Source organism: Thunnus albacares, chromosome 23, assembly GCF_914725855.1.
Source record: "Thunnus albacares chromosome 23, fThuAlb1.1, whole genome shotgun sequence".
Classification (NCBI taxonomy): Eukaryota; Metazoa; Chordata; class Actinopteri; order Scombriformes; family Scombridae; genus Thunnus; species Thunnus albacares.
The window spans coordinates 23634776-23661210 of record NC_058128.1 but is presented as its reverse complement, the minus strand read 5'-3'; the positions used below and the strand labels follow the sequence as shown (position 1 = coordinate 23661210).

General features: G+C 39.0%; 2 protein-coding genes across 2 annotated transcripts in view; both read right to left on the bottom strand.

Annotated features, from left to right (window-relative positions):
* The window catches only part of cog5 (component of oligomeric golgi complex 5), a 65365-nt gene extending 54410 nt beyond the window's left edge, over positions 1–10955 (bottom strand). Inside the window, exons 1-6 of the mRNA XM_044342936.1 lie at positions 10897–10955; positions 10335–10474; positions 8926–8983; positions 7842–7896; positions 6557–6626; positions 2579–2699 (exon numbers count right to left, since the gene is read on the bottom strand). Of these exons, the coding sequence (XP_044198871.1) occupies positions 2579–2699; positions 6557–6626; positions 7842–7896; positions 8926–8983; positions 10335–10474; positions 10897–10942 (490 nt within the window). The 5' untranslated portion in view covers positions 10943–10955. The remainder of the gene's footprint in view (positions 1–2578; positions 2700–6556; positions 6627–7841; positions 7897–8925; positions 8984–10334; positions 10475–10896) is intronic.
* Positions 10956–11620: 665 nt separating this feature from the next.
* Positions 11621–17050, bottom strand: LOC122975354 (E3 ubiquitin-protein ligase TRIM21-like). Its single transcript, XM_044343779.1, has 2 exons — positions 16946–17050; positions 11621–15215 (listed from the first exon to the last, which is right to left on the bottom strand). The coding sequence occupies exon 2, from the start codon at positions 15211–15213 to the stop codon at positions 13576–13578; it is 1638 nt and encodes a 545-aa protein (XP_044199714.1). The 5' UTR covers positions 15214–15215; positions 16946–17050; the 3' UTR covers positions 11621–13575.
* Between the last annotated feature and the right edge of the window lie 9385 nt (positions 17051–26435).

The following is a 26435-nucleotide window of genomic DNA, read 5'->3' as shown; positions in this document are numbered from 1 at the left end:
TTAAATTCTCCTTAATTACAATGCTCTTCTACTATGAGGGCATTTTATCAACAAAAATAACAGCATGAATAAAGACTGAAATGAAAATATTTAAAGCAAATTAAAGTTAGAGTCAGTCATTCTGGAGAAAGATTGTTGATATTTGAACTGAACATCCAAACAAATACACCCCTCCCTTTGTGCTCCTTCAGAAGCTCCACCCCCCAAATTCATAGATGCACGTTGCCAAGGCAACGACCAAAAGAGAAATATGGCGGAATCCAGAGAGATGTGTTAGCTGTAAACTCAATTTTGTTCCTCTCACACATTATCATGAGCAGGGGGAAAAATGGTCTCATCAACAGTCCATCCACACTCTCCACCTCTCTGCAGCCTCCCCACTTCTCTCTCAACCTGCATTCAGCGTCTCTGTCAACAGAAGCAGCCGTCTGCCAGCTGCAGCTCCTGGTGAGCAGAGAGGACAACGACCAGACAAACTGTCTTCACCAGGCTGACTGACAGCAGACATTTACTCAACCAATATAGTTTGCATATTGGCTCCACAGGAAGAAATCAATCAACAGTGTTTGTATTTATTGATTCACTGATACGGTTCATAAGTTCAAAACACATATACAGCAGGATATCTGCGTGACTTAAACAGCTGCCTGCTCAGATTACACTTCACTAAATACAACAGAAACAGACTCGGAGTGTAAAAAAGCACAGGGGGTCTCTGTGAGACTGTCTGGGATTCAGTGTGGATTGATACATTTAATAAAATGGAAGCATATCTGTTCTATGTGAATTGGCCACAGCCTCTCTCTCTCTCCAGTCCGCCAGGCCTCCCCCGCCATTCAACAGGTGCTGGAGACGGGAGACTGTCATGTCCTCACACAGATAGCTGCTCTGATGACTTCCCCCTGTCCTGTGCATGAGCACGAACGCCGCCCCCTGCTGCTGATTGGCTGGAGTAGTGTTGTGTGGCCCAGTTTGAGCCACTTTGTTTGTTTCCCCATTTACAAAGCCAGTGTTATGTATGAACACTGGATTTTTGTTCAACGCGCACACAGAACGGGCAGCGGACGATGAGGAGATATTCACTGAATTTGACAAAAAGTGTATTGAATGATCTTTCTCCAGAATCACTGACTCTACCTTTAATTAAACAAAACAGATAGACATAAATGAGAGTTAATAAATGAATTGAAAAGATAGAATAGTATAATTAAAGCCCATTGATAAAATGAAATCAGCCGTGAGGAGAAGCTACATTTGGATGTAAGGTGACATTTAAAAGGCACAAACAAACGATGACAGCAGACCTACATGCGAGCACAGCAAAAGCTCTAACATCTTTAGTTTAACTGACTCCTAAACAGAGGCATACACTAGATACAAATAAGCCAAAACAGGGGTGATTGATGAAAAGCCTAGTCTAGCTGTAGACTTCAGGCCAACTGTTATAGAGGTAAACGAATAAGGCCTTATATAATTGAAGGGACTGAATATGAAAGCATGTGTGAGTCTGGCAGTGTTACTAAAGACAAACCTGCTCTGCTTTTCAAAATATTCCTAAATTGTTGAAAGCTAGACTGCTCAACTTATCTTTCTGTATGTTTATGTTTGAGTCTTCTTCAAGTTCTGGATAGTGTTTAATCTGTCCAGCTGTCCCAGTGCAGCATGCCGAGCACCCTACAGCTGACACAGCAGGCCCCTTGCTCTGATTTAAAAGGTCAACAGCCCTGTCGTCACTGAAGCTGCTGTATGATCTTCTCTTCTCTTCCTGTAATCCTGCTAACCACTCTTCATCCATGCTGCTGGATGCGTAGTGTAGCCTGCCACTGCTCCTGATATATTTTCTGCAGACAAACATCTCTGCTCTGCGTTCACACTGACTGCAAATAATCTCTCATTGACAAAATCTCAGTTATTTCTGACGTCATCTCCAAAGAAGGAGGCACCTGCTACAGCCACAGCTGTGACACAAAGATATCAAGCATACAGTTACGCACATACAAGTTTGAAACACTGTGCATGTGACTTGGGACAAACCTTGTTTTACAGGTCACCTGTGCACATAAGTGTAGTAGTGTGTAGTGTAAGTACCCCTTATCCGTATTGATATTTACCAGTATTCTTAACAATACTCTTCCTTCCTTAATCAAATTAGATCAAAATGTATAACAAGGCATACTAGTGCGCAATGTTAACCTTAATTAATTAATTAATTTTAAAAAATTGCAAAGTGGTCATGGCCTGCAGGAACCGGCTCCTATTTTGGTTACGTAAAATGTGGCTCAGTACATATATGTAGTCTGCTTTTAATTTATTATGTTAAAAATCTACATGAGTGAAAAGTTTGTTTCTTTATTAAATATAATTGAGCATTAAAATTGAGCAATATGTCTAATTTCACCCTGTCATAGTATTTGTAACCTAACGGTAACCACACAGTGTTAACAGTGTTCTGCAAGGATCTGCACTGGTGAAAAAAGTGCACACCTACAAATGTTACTTTCTGGGAAACAGATGTTTCTACAGTTTAGGAACAGATGTGAGCTGTACAGTAGACACCGATAAGCATGCAGGTCCTTACCTAGTTCGTTGAGGCTCTGGGCAGCCTTAGTGATCTCCCTGCTGCCCCCCTGTAGCTGAACCTGGAGCCTCTTGCTCAAGTACAAGATACGAATGATCCTCCGCAGAAGGTCACAGGCCACCTGGAGCAGGAAGAGGATGGAAGATGGTGAGGTAAATGGACCAAACCTTAACCAAAATATCCAGGGATTAAGCAAGTATTGAATTAAGTGTGATACACAGCAGTCAAGTGCTTGAGTGAAGCCCAGTTCGAGGCCACAGTTTGTGGCAAAACCTGATTGGCCTCAAGGTAACAGGCATGTGAAAACAGAAAATATCCACTGGAACCCATGTAAGAACTGCATTACACTGTATGTACAGTAACAGTCAAAAGTTTGAACACAGTTTATCATTCAGTTGAATTACAATTTCTGATATTAATGTTTTCCCAATATGTACTTTTATATAAAAGCAACAGTTCAAAGGAGGAAGTAATTCACAGATTCACTCTAACTCAACCAGACAGTCGTTTAATCTTCATCCTCCCAAACATCTCACCAGTAGAGGTCAATTTTTAATAAGATATACTGGTCGTAACTTTCGTTAAAAGACAGCGGCCTTTAAAGTCCAACAGAACATGTAATAAAATCACTTTTATCTCTGTCTCAAAATTTAGTTATTTGTTACATAACTTTCCTATTTCAATCCTGTAAAATAAATAAAACTAAAAATCCATAAAACTCAAATACAATACAGAAAGTCTAAATTATAATAAAATTCCAAGACACATTTTTATGTTTGAATAATAATTTTCCCTGATAGCCTGAGCTAAACTGGGGGTAAAAAGGCATCATCACCGCTCAATAAAGAATTTATTGTCAAAGCCTTCAGTAAAATGTTTCTAATTGTACTTATATTATTATTGTACATGTGACACTTTTAAGTCAGGCAATCTAGTTTGCTGGTTCTGCTTGCTTTCAAAGCGAGGTGAGGGAAAAAATTAAAAAAAATATCACGCATTATGGTTGCTATGGCAACTCATATGGTTACCATGGAGCTACTCCTGCTTTTTAGCTATGTACAAGTATGTGCTGGGAGGAAACAGGAAAGATGGATAACCCTCCTGAGGATCTGTTAACTGCTGTTCTAAGTCATTTAAACTATGATCACAGTATTATTTCTGTTATGAAGTAGCTTGTGCGTCCATGAAATCATTCACAGCTGGGGGAACACTATATACAGATGGAAAGCAGCACACAGTCACCTGAGTAGTAACAGTGCAACCAAGAAGAAACACACAAAACAAGGAAGTTGGGGTAGAATAATCACACAGTGTAGTTTAAACACCTGCAAGGAAGAAAGAGGTCAGTATAATGTAAGGAGCTTAGAGGAGGGGGGGGGGGAGGAGGAGGAGGAGGAGGAGGAACAGGGGTGTAGCTGAGGACCTGTCATGTCTCTGTGATACTGTGTCCATTTCTATCTGTGTGTGTATGACTATAACAAGATTAGGAGTCTACAGCCACGCTAGCTTCTTTTAGCTGAAGGTTACCGTCTATATCCCTTAACATGCTCACAATGTAGGGCTGCAACTAATGATTGTTTTCATCATCAATTAATCTGCTGCTTATTTTGAGATGTATTCAAATGTCTTCTCCGACCAACAGTTCAGAACCCAAAGATGTGCAGTTTTCTATCATGTATGTCAGAGAAAAGCAGCAAATCTTCACATTTTTGCTTATAAAATGACTAAAACTATTCATTGATTATCAGAATAGTTGCTGATTCATTTTCCATCAATCGGCTTACCGATTAATCAACTAATCATTGCAGCTATATGGCAATGCTAACAAGGTGATGTTTAGAAGGTATAATGTTTACTATATTCACCATCTTATTTTAGCTTGTTAACATTTTTTTCTGATTAGCACTAAACACAAAGTACAGCTACGACTGATGGGAATTCATTAGTTTTGCAGGTATAAACCAAAATATTAAACAGTGTTGGAGGATGGTGGGTAGATAAGAATCACTACGATTATAACAATTCATCCTGATGGGAACAGGAATAACTGTACAAATTACAATTAACAATCCATCTAATAGTGCTTAAAATATTTCCGAACCATGAATGTGAACCTCATGGTGGCACTAGATGAAACAATCAGGGGATTACCAAAGTCATTAGGATTCATTGCTCATGAACCAAAAATGTCTGTACAAAATTGAATACACAGGGACTGGACTTACATAGTGCCTTTCTAGTCTTCCGACCACTTAAAGCGCTTTTTACAATACAAGCCACACTCACCCATTCAGACGCTGATGGAAGAGGCTGCCATCACATCACATCAGTAGGAACTAATCATTCACACACACATTAACACAGCGATGGCACAGCCATCAGGAGTAATTTGGGGTTCAGTTTGAGGTTTGACCCGCTCTACCTCCTGAGCCACAGTCGCCCAAAATGATAAGAGCAATTCGTCCAATAGTTGTATAGATATTTCAGTCTGGACCAGAGTGGTGGACTGACCGACAGACTGACTGATATTGCCATCCTTAGAGCTATGCTGCTAGCATGGCCAAAAACATCTTCAGATGATGTCTGTGGTGTTGTTAAGATTATACTGATCCTTGCAAAAGGTGTGTAACAGCATGGCTGGATGCAGGCTTACATGCTGGCCCTGTGTGGAGGATTTAAATTCTGTATGTTGGAAAAAAAGGAGGATAAACGTAAAGCTGTTTGCTGACTTTTAAAAATGGCGCTGCCTTGCAGTAGCAGAACTTCTGAATCTGAAGTCACTCTGACTGTTCATCAGCCTGCATTGCAATTTCTTTTCACTTCAAATCAATTAATTTAGTCTGTCCCTCCAGTCACACTGTCAATTCTACAATGTAACTTAGAATTAGGCTACAAGGGTTCTGTATAGAGTTGCAACAATTAGTCAATTAATCAATTAGTCGATTGACAGAAACTATTTTGATAACTGAATAATCATTTTGGTTATTTTTTTAAGGAAAAATGCCAAACATTTGCTGGTTGTAGCTTCTCAAATGTGATGATTTGAGCTTTTTTTGTGATCTTTGGACTGTTGATTGGACAAAACAAGATATCTGAAGACATCATTATGGACTAGAAAGTAACTTAAGAAATTATAATACCATTTTTACTATTTTCTGACTATTTATCAACAGAAAAAATTAAATCAAGAATAAAAATAATCGTTAGTTGCAGCCCTAGTTGTGTGTCTACTCTCATTTGTTTGAATTGGATTTTTTTCATGTGATAGCCATAGTGTAACCATAGAAAGTGTGTGTCCATGTGTATTATCTGAGGCGGAGAGAGAAAAAGATATTGTGTTGTTCATGAGAGGAAAATGACAGAGGCTTTGGATTCCCTAGTGACTGATCAGGTGCTGTTTGAGTCACGTCCAGCTCATTCTGATGGCTCAGACCAGAAACAAGACTGAGAATGATATCTCTCTCACACACACACTCACACAAATCTGAGTGACACAGAGCCATTAGCCCAGGAGAGAGACCTCAGAATCACACTGACCTTTTTAAAAGCGGCTGTTTCATTAATATTTAATCATGATTTCCCTCGGCTGCACACAGACAAACAAGTGCAGCCCAGTGTTCTCAGTGCTGAGCTGCACGCACAGCAGCTTGGAGCTCTGCACACAACAAATATCTTGCCTACATATAGGGAAATGTTGCACCTCTCTCCTACACAGTGTCGATTTCTCTGTGGGTTTTGGAAAGCTTCGTAACAAATGTTAAACAATGTTCTTTGGTAAAACTGCCAAGCAAAGAACTGTCATGTATTTCTTCTGCTATCTCAAATGATAACTTGATTGATTTTCTGTGTATAGCAAGCTGGGTGCTATGACCTCCACTCGATGCTGCCACACACACACACACACACACACACACACACAGCCGCAGAAAAGTTAATATAAGACCATGATCACGAAGTGTGTGGTGAAGAGTGTGATACCTGCAGTCTGGCAAGCTGGGTGATCCTGGCAACAATCTTGTTGTACGGATCAACAATCTTGGTCCTTATCCTGCAAAGACATGCATAGTTTGTTTCATTAAGAACCAAGAAGATGCACATAAAACTATCAGATAGCGTATTTCCACAGAAGGAATTTAACAACCCGTAACTCGGGGCTTCCCATAATCTGAATTTACAAACCAACATTTCCAATATATGTCAGAACAGGCTACTTTTTTGCAAATGTTCATGCATTGTTTGGTAGGTGAGTGAATTAAGCAGTTGTGGGACAAACAACAATGGAAGAAGTGAAGCTGATATTTTATTTTCTTCCACGTTAATGCTGAAGTCAGGGCAGTGCTGGGCTAAAATCTACATTTTTACCATTGAATTTTGACATTTCTAAATGATTTTTTAAATTGTTGCCAATTCGTTTCCTGTATTTACTAATTAATTAATCCACTGATCATTATAGGATGTTGTGATCCTTCATTTTTATATTATGTTCTTTTAACTTTTTTCCCTGCATGGTTTGGTGGTGTTTTACATCCACATTTTTGTCAGATGCTGAGATTCTAACCGCTGACTCCACCTCCCTCTGAATGGTTTCCTCTCCAAAAATACTAATGAAGGCCTGGACATGTTTTTGTCCAACAAGTGTTCTCCATTGCAGGTTGATAAAGGTGAAGTAGTAAAATAGAATATGTGACATTTCTGCTTAATAAATGACATTAAACAATCATAAAGGATAGAGGGTGTAATATGCTGGACAAATTGTAAAGCCTTTCGAGGCGAATTTGTTATTTTGTGCTACAGAAATAAAACTGCCTTTACTTTCCTGTTGATTGACTAATGAACTACTCCATCAGCACTAACTGGCTGCAATATGTTTTATTTCATCAGGTCCACTGCATCATGTTTGGGACCTGACCAACAGAACTAGACTGTTCCTTAGATCAATATTATTCCCATCACTGAGGTTACACAGACAGGCTAGAAACAGAGGATATACAGTTCAGCTGGGCAAAATTCAAGAACTTTTGAATCGCAAATTCTTGTTTTGGTAGATTTAAGGACTCAACACTAGACTATTTATGAATGCTACATTTTATTTTTTAAATGTACTACAGTGTCATACACAACTTTTTAGAACTCAAATCAGCTAAACAATCATGGAATTGCAAAGCATGAATGTGAAACAGCAGGCACGAATGCAATTTATATCTGTGTAAATATTGATGATGAAACATGTAATCTGACTGAGGCCAAGGGAAACCATATTTACCTGTCAACAGCCGCCTGTAGAGCACTGATCCTTGTCTGCATCATCTGGAGGACCCCTGAAAACAACAACAATTCATTTCCTTGTGTACATTTCAACATTGATTTAAAGATCTGCTCTGTTAGCAGACTTCATCAGAGGAATGCTGGCACTCTCTTGTGGTAAAACCCAAGAACTGCAATAGTGGAAAAGGCAGCGTTTCAATAACAGATCACTAGTCTTGCATGTAATTCAGCAAATGCTTTACTTTGGTCAAAAGTACATTATCATTGGTTGGTAATGCTGTTCAAAGATCAAAACATTCCAGTGTGCATTCATGTGCTGCTGGGAAAGTCTGACATTTGAGACTTTACACTTGGTGTCTGAGCATTATTACAATGACAACATGTATGTTGTGATAAAAATCCAAACCTGAGGACAAACAGTAAGAAAACATGGATGATGTGACAAAAATAAGCAGTAACTTCTGTTAAACAGGCAATAAAATATAGCACTGTAATGCATTATTCTGGCAGACTGTTCAAATCAAACTGTTTTCAGCACTATTACCACACAACCAGGACATATCTTTGACAAAATATTGTTGTTCTGTGTAAGTTCATTTGCATAGTACACTGACATGAATTGAAACCACTGGCTGCCATGGTAATATCTTCAGGTTGCTTGTTTTGTCTGAGTAACAGTCTGAAACATTGAAATATTCAATTTACTATCACATATGAGAAGGAAAAAACACTAATCATGACATTTGAGAAGCTGCATCCAGAAAATTACAATTATTTTTTGTCAATCAACTAATTTATTAATTGATTAATTGTTGGAGCTCTACTTTGAAAAACTGTCACTTCTCACAATTTGATTCAATTAGTCATGAATGACCTATCTGAGTCTAGTGATAAGTGTCTGCGATTGATTTGCATAGAGGACTAAAATGAACTGAAACAGATGGCTGCCAGCAAGGAAAAGAAATCTATGTAAAAACTAAAGCCAGGTAAAATGGTCCTGTTATCCTTAAAATTGCCCCTGCTCATTTTAGTCTTGAAGTTATAATGGTAGCAGAAATTATTAAAAAAAAATGTCACTTTACCTTCAAGAGACTCTATTCCAGTCGCCTGAGCCAGTAAGTCTTCATGTCTGGCCACCACCTGGAAGAAACAAATGCTAAATAAATATATGGAGAGAGCATCCTATCATGATTCCTCCCCCTGCAGGAGTGCAGCACACAGGTCATGTTAAGGTTCCTCTCCTCACATTGTCCACTATGAACAATAAGAATATGTATCAAAAGTACACAACTGCAAACCCTCCTTAAAGTTCCCCACCTTTCATTTGCACAACCACATATCACAGCTGCTTTTCTTAATGCCCGGTATCCAACCTGCTCTGTCCCTTTACATGTGACTACTGAGCCAAACGCTTGGTACTTCTGCATATCCTCCCATAAGGCATGAGTCAACCCCAAACACCCCAAATTAATTCCACCTCTATGTTTGAAATCAGTACTTGTGTTATATGTTTTGCAAAACCGTGTTTTTTATGTGACAGTTGTCTGAAAAGTAAAAAGAACTGTGTAAAAAGACACAGATATCATTAAGGTTAAGTGAATGCATTTGTAGTTATGATTAGAACACATCAACAGACAAAAACTGTTATAATATTATCAGACAAAATTTACTAGATTCTTTGTGTGAGAGGCAAAAGTTTTCAGCAGTAAGGAGAGCTGCAATGATTAGTCAATTCGCAACTGATTTGGTAATTGATTCATTATTAAAGTCATTTTGTCAAGCAAATATACCAAACATTTAATGGTCGGACAAAACATTTAATGACGTCACCTTATGCTTGAGGGTATTTTCACCATTTTCTGATGTTTTAAGACCAAACCACTCGTGAAAAACATAATCAGTAAATCAAATCTATAAAATCATTAGTTGCAGCCGTACCAGTAGGCTGTTTGCTCATACTGTGTCAGGAGTGGCTTTGAGTTGAATGCAGAATATTCAGTGTGCAGGTTATTTCCTCCATGGTGATGGGGGTCGTATGACTCAGGTTGTATTCTGTTCTGGTGGCAACTGAAGCTGCTTGGTGTCCTCTACATCACATTATTCATTATAATTTTGTTATCCTGTTCCATGCTGCTGTATTTCTGTAAATTGTCTTTCTTGTTCTATTCTGTACACACATCTATTGCATTCCTATATCTTGTTCCGTAGAATCAAATCAAAGGTCTAAGAACAGAGGATGTTGTATTGCTGTATGATACTGTAAAGCCCCCTGAGGCAAATTTGTGATTTGTGATATTGGGCTATACAAATAAAAACTGACTTGACTATTTGCAGTTAATGGCAATATGCACTGTTTCATATTAAGATTTGAGTAAGGAATCTATTTCTGAGGCAGTGTGTCAGGAGCACTTATTGTTTCAGAAAGCTTTATTTCATTATCACAACTAAAAGCTTCCCTGTCAGACTGTGGTGTGGTGTATGGAGGACATACCTGGCTGTGCAGCTCCTTGTCCAGCTGACTGATGCCTTGTGCCAGCTTGGCCAGCTGCTCAGCGATGACAGCATGGTGAATAGCCTGGGCAGTGTATGTCTTCACATCAAAGTCCTCTGCCAGGAAATCAGCATAGCACTCTGCAAACACAGCAGCAGGTCCTCAAATTGTTCAAGGAATTCACACTCATACTCACAAGTTCATGCTATTCCTACATATTTGACTTATGATGTATTGCAGCTAAAACAAAACCTGTCTGTTTCTCTGTTGCTTTCTTCCACTCAGTTAACGTAATCTCTTAGTTTAAGCCATCAGTGTAATTTACAAATTATACCAACGATATCAACAGGAGTAAGTTGCAAATGAGAAGTACAGAAATGATTAACCAGTGCTTAAAAACAGGTTTTCGGTTAATGCCACTTCTATGGACAAACACGTCGTAGTACGTAGTGGGACGGATGTGTAAACTTGACAAAGCTGTTGATAATGTGTTTTAAAACTGCCGAAGAACACATTGCAATACTGTACACACCGCCGCTACCGTTCATATAGCAGTTTTTACCATCTTTCAGAAGTGAATTCGTGGAAGCTTTTCTGCCGTCCTCCATGTTGATACTTCCGCATATGACGTTTAAACTGTGAGACGGAGCCGGAGGCTGCCTTAAAGGGCCACACATGTGTCTGGACTGCGTAATAATCCATTGTACCATATCAAATACAAAGTATGCATTATTAGTTGCAGAGAAGCAGATAAATTGCCCTACAGGAGATTGCAGTGGAGTAAGAGAGAGTAACAACTGAAGATTATTCCTTGGTCGTTGCCCAAAGAGCATACACCATAAGGAACTGTACCAATAATTTTTGAGAATTATTGTATTTTTTGGTCAATATCTCACCATTTTCTTTGAGAAAAATCATGCTCTGAAGGAAAAACAATTCTAAAGTGACAAAGAAAATTTTAACTATGGCTTTTATGGTTTCTGTATGTGCATTTTACGCATTTTTTCCTGAATTTAATCATTTTTTACTTATTTCATCAACCTTTCTTCTATCAGGTGGAAAGAAATCCACCTTTCTTTTTATTTTTCTATCATTTTTCTTGGTTGTTTCACTGTATTCACATGATGACAATAAAATTGTCTCTATGCCTGATCTGTTTTTGCCTTATTTGTATTTTTTCCCCAACAGATCCTTAAATGATTGTCACTGTTTGTGTTTTCATTTTATTTAATGTAATGAATTACAACAAAATGGATAAAAGGAAATGTACATTTATTTATTATTTATTTATGTTTTCAGCCCTATTTTTCACTTTTCTGATAACCTTTTACCACATTTTGTCATGTGGGGCTCCATGGACTCTTGGCCATGTGAGGAGGACATTTAATGTGACAGAAGCAGTGGTCTGTTCTAAGCATTTACAAAGCAGTAAAAACATAAGCTGCATGAGAAATCACTGGGCTGAAGCCCCTCAGCAGCCTCGGAGCTACTGTGGCTGTATCTCACCTCGTATAAAAGCTAATCCAGCTGTGCATGAAAGAGCTTATAGGTATAGTAAATTTATTATATCAGAATAAACCCCTAAAGATGTGTCATCTCACATTCAAGGGGTCCCAAACAAACACTCACAAAAACAAAAAGAGAACAAAACAATACAAAATACAGGGCACAATAATACATAACATAATAATGCAAAAAGAAAAAAGCAAACAAAACATAACAAAAATAATACTCAAATACTCAAACAAAACTCAATAATAAAAACAGAAAAGAGTTACAACCTTGGGATTGACACTATCATAAGAAATGTCATTGTATAAAGTCACAGAAAGCATTATTGTCTGACTTTCTGATTTTCTGACAAACTATACATTTTCATATTTAATCTGTATCTTGAAATTAAAACAAACAAAAACATTTTGCCAGCTTCCTTAGAAACAAATAGGACCATAAAGAGAGCGAGTTAGTGAATAATTTGAAGTACAAAAAACTAAGAATTGTTTTAAGCAATAAGGATAGTTAAAATGAATGCATTTGAAAATAATCTGTTACCACTGAGACTGACATCTTGCATCAAGAAAAAGTCATCTGAGTGTATCAAATATTGTACAATGGTGTATAAAAAAAGAACATCCTAGTACAAATCAGCATTGAGAGGAACATTGGTTTTAGAAGCATTTTAATAAACAACATCAGCATAGTCCACTATCGGTAATATAAGTTGTGAAGGGAGTGTCTTTCTGACATTAAGTATAAAGCAGTGCCTGGAAAGATGTACACCAACACCAAAATGAACTTTATAATGTGATTAGTGTGTGGTTTAAAAGAGAGTAAGAGTCAGAGTCAGTCCATAAACCTATAAATATTAAATTTGATCAACTTTCTGAAGGGATGTAACATCATTACAAGTTAAAACCATGTTTGGCAGCATTACAGGCATCATGTAATTTGATTAATATGACAGACAGTCAGGCGTCTAATCTCAAATAACATGATATTGGAATTAAATATTTATTCTTGTATTTATTCTCCCTGTGAAAACTTTGTGACCCTTCTAATACAGACAACAAATTAAGCAATACAAAATAGAAATCAAAATACCGAAATGTAGGACAAATAGATACAAATTTAAAAAATCATGTTTACATGACACATTCAGTACAAAGACAATTTTTTTTTCTCTCAGTCTTCAAGACATGGATGCTAAAAGGGATGACCATATATCAGTATAATCGAGAGTGCCAATTTTAAAGTAAATGACTCTTTTATTTTCACAATTTTCAACAGGGCATTTAACTAGTCTTGACTGGATGAGGTACTTTACTGAATAATAACTTTTTGGCAACAGCAAAAGCTATAGCCAACCACTTATCATATTGTTCATTGGACAGTCTACGCAGAACCCCTACAATAAATTGCATATTTGTCCTGATATATGTTTTTGGCTACAACACTGATTCTCTGGAAAACATCAACAGTCAAATGAATTCATTATACAAACATTAGACCAACCTTGAGTAATTTGGTGCAGTCCATTCATACCAGTACCAGTCCAACTAGTTCTTTGTAGAGAAAAAAGTAATACGGAACCTGTGCGGGTGAAGAGCTCCAGGTGACTGCCCTTTAAGTGAAACTTACTGACAGCCAATAAAAAGATGTATATCAGGTTTAAGGTGCTATAACTAAATTAAGGAGAATTCCTTTGAATGACTTGACTGTCTAGAGGAAATCAAATGATTAGTCAAATTTGTGTGGCAAAGGTAAGGGTCAAGGGGGCAGCGTTTATGCCACCATGAATACTGCAGGGACTGAAGTATGGGTAGAGTTTCTCAGTGAAGTTACAGTCAGTAAAGGAGTAGATAAGAGCTGCAGCATCTACGTCATAAAAGGAGACCAGACCCTCCTCATGATCCACAAACACCCCCACCTTCTGAGGCTTCGACTTCAGAGAGAGAGACACACCCGGGCCAGCAAGAGCTTTGTACTCATTGCCATTTCTCAACCATACAGTCCAGAAGCCATTCTTAGGGGACAGTCTGATTTTTCCTTTCCTGTTGATTGACTCTCTGACCACTCCTAAATCCCACTCAGTCTTCCCTTTAACCTGAACTTCATAGTAAAATCTGCCTGAAGAGAAACTTTGCTTTCCCAAGACAGCATTACAAACAGAAAATCTCTGTGGATTGTCTGGGACATTCATTTGTATGTCACTACATTTTACTTGTTTTTCATCATCAGACAGGATGAGATAGGGACTTGCAGTGTCAGAATCAAGAGTCACATCAACTGCATACTGCTGGACCCTCCTCAGCTCAACATTAGTGCACAGCTTCTTCACTTCTATATCAAGTGTCTCCTCCAGCTGAGCCACAGCTCTCCTCACAGTCTCCTCATATGATGACTGAACTCTGACCTCTGTCCAGTCTTTGGTGGGTGGAGCAGGGTTCAGGGATGAGAAGCTTTGGAGGAACTGGAGGTGGTCTTCAGTACGTGAGAGCTGCTCCACTTCAGCACTTCTCTTCATCAGCTCAGAGATTTCCTCTTCCAGCTCTTTGACGAAGCCTTCAGCCTGTTTCTCTGTTGTTTTCTGCTTCTCTTCAATCATGTCAATGAGCTGAGCCAGACCTCTCTCAACAGACTGGATCAGAGCAGTGAAGACCTGCACACTGGCTGCTGTCTCTCTGTCTGCATCTTCCTTGCTGAACTTCACTGACTGTTTGATCTGCTGAATCTTCAGTCGTCTGTTCTGGATCATATGCTGAATTCCAGCCTCTGTTTTCCCCAGTTCAACCTTCTTCCCTTCATATTCTTCTATCAGATGCACAAAGACATGTGACTTGTGATCTAATTCAGTGCAGAACTGACACACACACATCTGATCTGTTTTGCAGAACAGTTCCAGAGGTCGATCATGCTTCTTACACATTCTGTCTTCCAGGTTCTCCACAGGATCAATCAGCTTATGTCTTTTCAGGCCTGGGATTCTCTGATGAGGCTCCAGGTGAGTCTCACAGTAGGAGGTAAGACACACCAGGCAGGACTTCACAGCCTTCAGTTTGGTTTCAGTGCAGACGTCACAGAGAACTTCTCCTGTGTTGGTACATTGTTGCTCTGAGAAGCTGCTGGTTTTCCTTACAGCTGACTGTCTGAACTGAGCAGCCATCTCAGATATGAATGTGTTGACCCGTAGCTCAGGCCTTTTGTCAGAGACATCTTTACACACAGGACACTGACACTGTAGATTAATATTCCAGTGTTCTGTGATGCAGGTCTTGCAGAAGTTGTGTCCACATGGTATGGTGACTGGATAAGTGAACACATCCAGACAGATGGAACATAGAAACTGATCTTCAGAGAGAAAACTGCTGGCAGCAAGCATATCTGAAAAAGAAGACCAAAGGGGGAAAAAAATCAACCTTACTCACTCCTACTTCCTCCAAACCCTTTCTAATTTTTCACTATAGGCCCCAAAAAGTGTGCTTAATAAGATCACTTCCAAAAGTCCTTGCTTAGTGTTCTTCATCAAGCTGCATGATTTCACATTTATATGTACATGTGTCACGTATTTCTGGCTACTGTCACAGTGGCCAGCTGAGACCACAAGAGTGTGGAGGTTTATCAGAGCTCACTGGGACAATCTTGATTAATAGGACATCCTGTCACTCACACAAATACAAATACTGTATATGGCTCAATCAAGCTAATGTAATTTGTTGAAGTAAGAGCTAGACTAACCAGACAGTGTTACAGTTACGATCAGATGACTGTTAAAAAACTCACATTCAGGAGCTGAAAGGAGAAATATAAAGTAATTAAATCAAGTTATCTAGAAGCACATAGGTTTACTGAACATTAAAAAGACATAATACAATATTATATCGAACGTTTTCTGTCAGATTTTTTTTTAAGAATGAAACATATTTCTCAAAATCTTTGATATGGATATGATATTTAATATTAATCTTGACAGTGTCAGATATATAACGATTAATTGTTAATATTTGGTGATAACCATCTGTGGGGGTTCTGTCATACTTTAGTGTTTGGATACGAATAATAATATTCATGCTGAATCCAACTTATAAGCTTCTTTGTGTCAAGTGACTATTGTTGGTCCTAAAACCAGCCTATAAACACACTACAACCAACTACTGGACTGGTGTTAGGAGGAATGTGCATCAGTGTATTTCAGACATGGGACACACTTGCCTTCTACCTGGCAGTGCGTGAACGCGGACTTTTGCACTCAAGACTGCAAGTGTGGGTGTAGTGTTATTAGACTGCATAAGACAGGTGTCTGTAATATGTCAGTGAGCGAAGTTTCCTAGAAACTACTGAAATGTAGAAGCTGCTGCACCACAATATGCCAATAAAAATCATGAATCTAAACACCCTCTCTGTAAATTGGCAGCCATGATGATGATAATACGGTAAACAAAATATTAATTTTGCATTAAGTTTGTTTTAGTTATATATTTATTTTGTTAATGCCGGTATAATGTTTAAACTCCAAATTGATTCAGATTAAAACATTATTATTCTAAGTCAAACAAGTGTGAAGAAAGGCAGAGATGATCTATTCATGACACATACGTCAGGTCTGGACCGCTCGTGAATTTCGTCCGAGGAAATTCTGAGTACGAGAAAACTGATGAATGCCGCAAATATTCTTCGATCACTAGCATGTGCATTTCAAGAACAAATCTGTTCTTGCCGGTGCTTCTTGCAAGAGGCCCAATGAGACAGACTTTACGGCACAACAATGGCAAAAGAATTCAACAAAAAATAAATTTAAAAAATGCGAAGACCTCTATATTTCAGTTGAGACCTTCACAAAGAGCATGCTGGTACATGTAGGCTTTGCCATTCATTCGAGTTTACAAAAGATTTTCAAATGTTGGACACTTTTATTCCCTTTCCCTTGCTTTTTCACAGTGTACACTGAACAGCAGTTCAAATGCACTTTGACTTTTGTTGCTACTACTAAGAAAATAACTTCAACAAAGTTTTACTGCAATTCACTAAAATTCTTACAGCACTCGCCTAAATAAAACCCGGCAAACACCCCTATTTGTTGTTTTTGTTTAAACCCTCTAAATATTTGCACTCACCGTGTCTGTGATTAATTCTTTTGAGCTGCAAGCTGAAACAAACTTTGATTGTATTAGAGAGAACCAGTCGTGCCTCTTCTGCAGAAAGGAATTCCTTTCACTTTCGTTTCTGGACCGTGGCGGTAAACACTCCCTGCTCCCTGCTGTCCTCCATGCTGCTCCGCCTCTCACTGCGCTCATCATCCTATCAGTAACATCTAGACTAATATGTTCAGTTAAAATGTGAAACCATAGTAAACTGTCCTTTCATAAGACACGGTGAGTCTGAGATATTCTTACACAAATAACCACACTGTGTCTGATTCCCATTATTTGGCGGGATAAGAGCTGGATGAACTGTTTGAGGATTGAGAGTCACACCTGCTGCAGCAGTAGCTTTACTCTCAGTACTGAGCCTCAATTTTTCATAAATCTTAAAGGAAGAAAGTGTTTATTTAAGTAGTGCTTTATATGTGAGGTAGATTTGTCAAAAATATCTTTGTATTCATAACTTTCCCTAAAATATTTCATATTCAATAGCCTACACTGCTGCAGGTCTATTCTTTGCTCTTTGTGGACATGAATGAATATCAGGATGACTGTATAATGCTACCATAGACTGAACACAGAGTGGTGGAGATGAATCGTGGATGTAGATTTTTTTTGTCTTTCATTACATTGGCATTAACATGTGATGTAGGTCTGCACTTAATCTAGAGAAAATATTTTAGTAATCTCTACCTATGTCACATGGCATTTTGCAGAGAGGTGCACTATTGCTTGCATTTGTATACACACTTGTAATTTCTACTTGCTCAATAAATGTCATTTGTCTTGTTTACATATGGTCTTACTATGTGACATATGGCCTGCCAACTGTAATACATTACCTGGCTGTATACCTGTCACCAAATATTTGTTCAGTTTCTTTATATAAAAAGAGTATGTTCTTGTTCTCTTTTTGTAGGTGAAAATAAATACGGGTAATAATGTAAACAGTGTTTGAAATACCTACATCAAAAAAAAAACAGCAGAATGAATTAATCAAGTCTTATTTTGGTTATTATGCGGACGCTTCAAGGGATCTTGTCCACTCTGCATCTCATTTTGGAGAAAGAACCACAGTGACATTGTAGATGGGTTTCTGAAAACCCATTGGATGTTTGTCACAATAAAAACACCTACTAATCTGAGAAAACGTTCTCCTTAATAAAACAAGAAAGTTTTCACATTAATACAATGTTTCTCTGTTACAACAAGAAAATATGAGGGATATTTTTTATTAAGGGTGGCGGGTCTGTGCTGCCGTATCAAGAGCTTGACACAGATACTCTGTCTTAAGTCAGTACTGTAATCTTCACCCCATTATACCAGTGTAGGATAAACATAGAATAAAAATGCCCATAGTTGAACTGTTGCCAACATTTTCAAGAAAGCCATTTTATTTTTTAAACTTTAATAATAGTAAAACATAAAAAAATAAAGATTCATGAAAAGAATGGACATCCAATGACGCTGATGCATTTACATTCATTTTTGTTATTTATTCGATAAAATCTTGAAATGCTCAGATCACAAAAATACTTTTTTCATCAACTGCTCTGTAAAAAGATTTCAAAATCCAACACCTCTTATATGCACAACAATGTAACTCTTTTATTATTATCATCATCATCATCATCATCATCATCGTTATCATCATTATTATTATATGGCTTCTTAATTTGTCATATTTAAATATTTTTTTCAACTGCTTCTGATTGAAGATGGCAGTATTGTGTGATGCACTATTACACTATTATTATTACATGAAAAATATTCTATGAATTACTGTCAGTAAATAGGTGTCACATCAGTAAGTTGTACTGGAATAAACCACAGAAAAATGTAATGGAATCTTAAAATGTCAATAGATATAACAAAGACTTAAGTAATAACCACATTAACCAGACTCTGAATATACAAATTATGTATATATGTATATATACAAAACATGTATGAAATTATGTATGATTCATTACCACTGGTTATGTAAGTACATCAAAACAATCAAAGCACAAGTCTAATTAGTTTGAATGACAAGAGAGATGATCAGAGGGACACAGTTTTTACCACCATCATTAGTACAGGAACTAAAGATCAGATAGAGTTTCTCAGTGAAGTTACGAGTTAGTTAAGTTAGTGAAGTTAAGAGTAGATAAGAGTTGCAGCATCTACATCATAAAAGGAGACCAGACCCTCCTCATAATCCTCAATCATTTCTATTCCTCAACCATATGGCCCAGATGGCATTGTCTGGGCTACCTATGATTTGTCCTGTTGATTGACTCTGGCCATTCCTAAATCCCACTCAGTCTTCCCTTTAACCTGAACTCTACAGTAAAATATGCTTGAAGAGAAACTTTGCTTTCCTCAGCGACAACAGGAAAATCTTTCTGGATTGTCTGGGAGATTCTTCTTCTTGAATTCCAGCCTCTGTTTTCCCCAGTGCAACCTTCTTCCCCTCATATTATTCTATCACAGGAGCAAAATGATGAAATATGTGACTAGACTCAGTGCAGAACTAACAAACACATATCTGGTCAGTCTTGCAGAACAGCTCCAGAGGTCGTTCATGCTTCTTACACATTCTGTCTTCCAGGTTCTCCACAGGATCAATCAGCTTATGTCTTTTCAGGCCTGGGATTCTCTGATGATGCTCCAGGTGAGTCTCACAGTAGGAGGTCAGACACACCAAGCAGGACTTCACAGCCTTCAGTTTAGTTTCAGTGCAGATGTCACAGAGTACTTCTCCTGTGTTGGTACATTGTTGCTTTGAGTAGTTGCTGGTTTTCTTCCCAGCTGACTGTCTGAACTGTGCAGCCATCTAAGATATTAATGTGTTGATTTGCAGTTCAGGTCTCATGTTGAAAATCTTTTTACACATGGGACAATTATTTTGGACATTAATATTCCAGTGTTCTGTGATGCAGGTCTTGCAGAAGTTGTGTCCACATGGTATGGTGACTGGATCAATGAACACATCCAGACAGATGGAACATAGAAACTGATCTTCAAAGAGGAAACTGCTGGCTGCTGCCTTGTCTAGAAACAGAAAACCAAATGACATAATTCTAAAATTATATTTGATTAATAAACGATCAAAGTGGAATCATCTCAGTAATGAGAATAAATTTCAGTAGGTGTTTCAATGTTTGAAGTAATGACATTGAACTTGGCTTCTTCTTAACTTACTACTTTAAATACTTACATTACAGATCTTCAAGAAAACACAGTTGGTAAAACACAGTAACACAAGGCTTAATATTAAAATTGGATATCGGGAGGGCCTTTTTGCTCCTGCAGGCAAAACCACTGCAGACTTATAACAAGCAAGACAAAGAAAAAATAACACTGAGCAGAAACTGACTGAAGACACACATCTTCAATACTGATCAAAGCAAGTGCACATTATCCACAGGCACTCTGTTCAGGTGAAACCAGCCAAACTAAAGAAAACACAGCCATGCTGCCATCATGTGGCTATCTGAGCCTACTGCATTAGAAATCTGACTTTTTCTTTTAGTGTTAACCTTAAAATATTAACATATATTCATTTTGAAAAAAGTAGGAGGAATATTTGTTATGTTAACTCTATGTATTTAGTTTATTTTGTCATATTTCTATATGTCTGTGATTGGTGACTGTCATGTTGCACTACAAATTTTTCTCATATAAGATTCATTCTGTATTTCCTTCTGGTCACACTAAACCTTATTCAGCTAATGCTTTGATGAAGACCATGCTAATATAAACATGTTGGTCATATTTACAACAGATTTTCAATTATTCAACACTCTTTTTTTCTAACTCTGACAAAGTTAAACTGCACTTCACTGAAACCTTTTCTATTGTAAAGGAAAACAGGTAAATCTCCACTATGGATACAACTCTACCTTCTGACGTTGTTCTCTTTTTAAACACACTTAATATTATTAACTGTACTCACCTGTGTGCAAGTCTGCAACATATGAAGGTACGTTGGTGAAGGATGAATAGACTTTTGTCTTCTGTAGTGAAATTGTTTTGGTTCACTTTCATTTCTGGGGTGTGACAGTGAAACACTCCTCTTTCTTCCAGTGTTGCTCTACTTCTCACACACACACACACACATTACTTATGTGTTGATTCATCATTCACTTTTCATACTAAATGTCTCATACTAAATAGGCAACAGCAGGTTTGTATAGTGATTAGAGAGAGAGAGAGAGAGAGCTCAATGTGTATTTTAACACAAATACACATTGTCAGGTATTGTCAAGTATCACTTACTGTATCTTGATGGACAGCAAACACATTTAGTAGAGTTTTGAACTCTCCGATACAAAGTTTACTAAGCTGTTTCATTATTTGAAGAGTAGAAAATAAGAAAAGTAAAAGAGAAAACAAAATAAGACACAGTCCAGACAGTATTTGGACAGTTACATATTTTTTTTGTTTTTCAGGCTCTGTGCTCCAGCACATTCAATTTGAAATAAAATAATGGATACTACATTGAAGTGCCAATTCTCAGCTTTGAGTAGGTTTACATAAATATAGAAAGAACTGTGTGGGAGATACAGCCTTCTTAACACATAGTGCCCAAATTGCGGTTTGTAAGTAATTGGACACTACTAAATGTTTCTTGTGCAGCTGGGTGTTGTTTCAGTGTGACCATGCAAATGAAGGTGATAATGAGACTGAAAAAAATGAAAAATCTATCAAAGAGATATCAAAAGTAGTTGGTTTGGAAAGAATCAACAGTTGGTTTCATTCTAAAGGTGAACACAGGAAAATGAGCTGGTAGACTGAGGAGCAGAAGACTTGTGGATAAGTGGAAAATCATTTGCATGTTGAATAAAAAGCCCTTTATGACTGCACAGCAAGTCAAGAATGCTCTTGAGGATGTAGGCAGGCATGTTTCCTCATCAACGATCAAGAGAAGACTTCATGACCATAACTCAGAATTCACCACAAGATGCAAATCCCTGGTAAGCCTCAAAAGCAGAAAGGCCACAAAAACATACAAAAAGAAAGTGAAAGAGCTCTGGAACAAAGTTCCATGGACCAATGAAACAAAAATCAACCTTTATCAAAATGGAATGAAGAAAGTGTGGAGAAAAAGAGGAACAGCTCATGAGCCAAAACCGAGCAGATCATCTGTCAAACATGGCAGTGCTTCTATTATGGCTTGGGCATGTATGCCTGCCAGTGGAAGTGGCAATTTGGCATTTATTGAAGATTTCACTGCTGACAGAAGCAATAGAATGAATACAAAGGTATACTGGAGAATTATGTGTTCTCACATTCAGACAAATACATCAAAACTCACTGGGGCACATTTCATTATTCAGCAGGACAACAATCCTAAACATACAGCCAAAGCGACCAAAGAGCAGAAACAGGGGTACAGGAAAGAAGCTAATAGGCTGGGGAAAACAATGGGAAAAGGGCAAGGCTAACAAGGCTGATGTAGGGCAGGTGTGGAGAGAAAGTGTGAAGGGAAAGGCAGAACAGACACAGGAAGAAAAACCCCAAGCAGCAGAAAACCAAGAAACCAGAAAACACAATCCTCTTCATAATTAACAGACATGCATGAACCCATCTAAGAATATACATGAATATAAACTAAATACACAAGTACACTATAAGATGCAAACTCTTATTTACAATTTAATGATGATGCAGTTCTTAGGTGACACACAGAGGCTGTAAATACAAATTACTCAAATCTACAGAAACAAATGTTAAACTCTTTAGTCACATTTCACAACAAGTGTGAAAGCAAACTTCAATGTCCTGTACAAGGGCCTCAGTCCAGTATAACAAATAGGGAAAAAGTCTGAGAGCATTTGGTGAATTGGTGGATAATGGCAACTATAGACAGAGATAGACAGGATCATGACAGTATATCCACTGTGATGGCCGCACTTGCAGCCACACAGCCATTTTGAAGTTTGTATCCCAGCTGGCACTCACACTTTGGTTTCTTTTACATTTGTAGTTAATTCTTTCCTCAGTTAGCTAATTTAATTACATTTCACATTACATACAAATAAATAACAACACACTGGATTTTGTTTCATACATCATACTCATTTTATTGTACAGTTTGGCAGTACATTAGTTTCTATTTGTAGCGCGCACATTTGGTTAACTTTTGTACAGTCATTAGTTTAAGTTCTAATTTTCCTTTTTTTTGAGTTACCAGTGTTGGGGTGCTGCTCCTGGAGGACATCTGGCCAGGCCTGGGCAAAGGATGTGCACCAGGACATGGAATGGTTAAATACAGGAAGTGGCCAATTGGGTCATACCAAGTCCTGCCACCTCATAGGGGGGGAACTGTTTATTTCAAGTTTAGTCATATTGTTTGTTTCTCTTTATTGAATGTTTAGTTGAGTATTTTTGGTTTAGTTGATTTAGTTGAGTTAACCTGTGTTGGGGGGGAATTCTGTTTATTGCTTAGTTGGTAGTGGTTGTCATTTGTTAGTTACCCTCTTCTGTTATGGTCTGATCGGCCAGTATATATGTTCCCCTTTGTGTTCATTTAGGAAGGTCTGTTAGTAGGGTTAAGTTCACTTTAGTTGAGTTCTGTTTATTTGACCTCTTTTATGGGCCCTGAACTTTATTTACATAGTTTGTTATTTGTACCTTTGTTCGCATTTTTTGGGTAAAATAAAAACCCTCTTTTTTGAAACCACCTGAGTCTCCTTTGTCTGCCAGCTCGGTCCCTTACATATGGTGGCAGTGGTGGGATCAGCCGGTTTAGGAGACAGGTGTTTTTTTTTGTTTTGTTTTTTTCCTCCGTCTCTCAATCTTGTGAGGCATGCAGTGAGGAGGAAATCGGGGATTGGAGAGACATATGTAGGATCAGAGGACTAGATGAACAGTGACACAGAGATGGAGGCTGCAGCTTTACAGGGAGCATCAGGCACTGAGGGTGGAGATGTCAGAGAGCCAACATTGAGAGACTTGACTGGTATTATTCAGGCCTTCATGGGGCAGCAGGAGGCCCGTGAAGTGAGGCTGAAGGAGGAGGCGACACGCCAGGAGCATCGCTTTAAAGCTCTACAACATCAGTTCCAGCTGTTGCAGCAGGAGGTGCAGGTACGAACTTCTTCAGTACCAGAGCTCACTTCAACAATTCCAGATCCTCTGGAGACTCCAGAGCCAGATTGTCACTCTCAGGCCCGAGCCATAACTCCATCAGCACAGATGCACCCTGCCATTATCTCATCAGGGCAGTCCCGAGTCTCCCATGAGCCAAGACTAGAGAAACTAACAGAAAATGATGATGTTGAACATTTTCTCATTACATTTGAGAGAATTGCAGCAGCATGCCAGTGGCCAAAATCTGACTGGGTTTTTCGGCTCATTCCATTGTTGACTGGTAAGGCCAGGGGAGCCTATGTTCATATGGATGTTGACGATTCTATTGAATATGACAAGGTAAAAACTGCTATTCTGGAAAAATATGATATTAACCCTGAGACATACAAAGGTTTCGTTCTCTAGATGTTGGACGTGAGGAGAGCCCCAAGGAGCTGTATGTGAGGCTGAAGGAGCTGTATGGAAAATGGATTCAACCGCAAGGTAAAACGGTTCAGCAAATTGGTGAAACTATTATTATGGAACAATACTTGAGAATGTTGTCTCCTGAGCTTCAGATTTGGGTAAAGGAGCGTGGTCCAAAATCAGCTGCTGAGGCTGCCACTCTGGCTGATGTGTTTGTCGCTGCCCGGGAAAAGAGCCAGCCATGGACTAATAGTGCCTGGCAGGCCCCGAGGGACACCCGCAGGCCTACACCCCCTCAATACCACCAGAGGTCAACGCCAGGTGTGGGTAAGCCTCCTACAAGGGAGAATCAGCACGTACCATTAAGATCTCCAAATAAAATACCCACATGTTACCTGTGTGGACAGGAAGGCCATACCAAACCGATGTGTCCAAAGAATCCATCTAAGCTCACTCAAATGTGTTATGTTCCACACCAAAATATCAACATTACACCTAGGAGTAACCAGTCCCAGAAAATTACAAATGTCAGGATTAATGGGAAAAACCTCAGAGCCCTTACTGATACTGGCAGTACTCAGACCCTTGTGCACAGACAATATGTACCAGCTAACATTATCTGCACTCTTGAGGCCATCCCTATTTGCTGTGTGCATGGTGATGAGAAGCCTTACCCCACAGCTGACATTTACATGGAAGTGCAGGGTCAGACCTATCTGTTAAATGTTGGTGTTGTGGACAACTTGCCTTTCCCAGTGATTTTGGGTGATGATCTGCCAGTACTTTTTGATCTATTAAACCCAACCCAAAGTTGTAATGTTGCCCTCACCAGAGCACAAGTTAAGCATGTAGATGTGGATTCTCCAGCCCTCAGTGCATTGCCATTCTATGGTGTCGAGCTGGAGACACAGCCCGGGAAGTCTCGGAAGCCCCGTAGCCAGAGAAGGCAAGAGAAATTCCAACGCACTGCTATACAACCATCAGCTGAGGCCACTCCAGACATGCCCCTGGGGTTTCAGATACCCACTAACATAATCGAAATGCAGCATAATGATCCAACTTTGTCCAACTTGTTACAGAGAGCTGAAGAGAGGGAGCCAGGGACGGAGCCTGATGGTAGGAGGGAGGAGTACTTCCTGCAAAATGGTGTTCTTTACCATCAGCACGGCCAGGTAAAGCAGCTAGTGGTCCCGCAAGCATCCCGAGACATAGTACTTACCTTGGGCCACACTATTCCCTGGGCTGGCCACCTAGGGAAACACAAGACCACTGCTCGCATTAAGCGCCATTTCCACTGGCTAGGCTTGCGCTCAGAGGTGGCCCAGTTCTGCAGGAGTTGCCCTCAGTGCCAGAAGACATCAACTAAAGGCCCCACTAGAGCCCCGCTCCAACCTCTCCCAATCATCAGTACTCCCTTTGAACGCCTCGGGATGGACATCGTTGGCCCTGTGGGGGGAAAAAAAGTAAAACAGGAAACCGCTTCATGTTGGTCATCACAGACTATGGCACCAAATATCCAGAAGTTTTCCCACTGAAGTCAGTTAAAGCAAAAACTGTGGCTTTTTCCTTGGTTCAGTTCTTCAGAGTGGGTTTCCCTCGTGAAATTTTAACTGACCAGGGCACTAACTTCATGTCTACTCTCTACAGGTCTACCAGCTGCTGGGCATAAAGAGGGTGCGCACCACCCCTTATCATCCACAGACAGATGGGCTGACGGAGCGTTTCAACCAAACCCTCAAACAGATGCTCCGTAAGTTTGTCAATGAGACTGGATCTGACTGGGATCAGTGGCTTCCTTACCTACTCTTTGCCTATAGGGAGGTACCCCAGGCCTCCACTGGTTTCTCCCCCTTTGAACTCCTCTGGTCATAAGGTGAGGGGACCTTTGACCTTGTTAAGGAAGACCTGGGAGGTGGATCAGGGGAGGGAGGAGCCTGTTAATGTCATTTCTTATGTCATTCAGATGAGAGAGAAACTG

Coding starts and splice junctions, on each gene's coding strand:
- LOC122975354 (XM_044343779.1), bottom strand. CDS start 15,213: ATGCTTGCTGCCAGCAGTTTTCTCTCTGAAGATCAGTTTCTATGTTCC.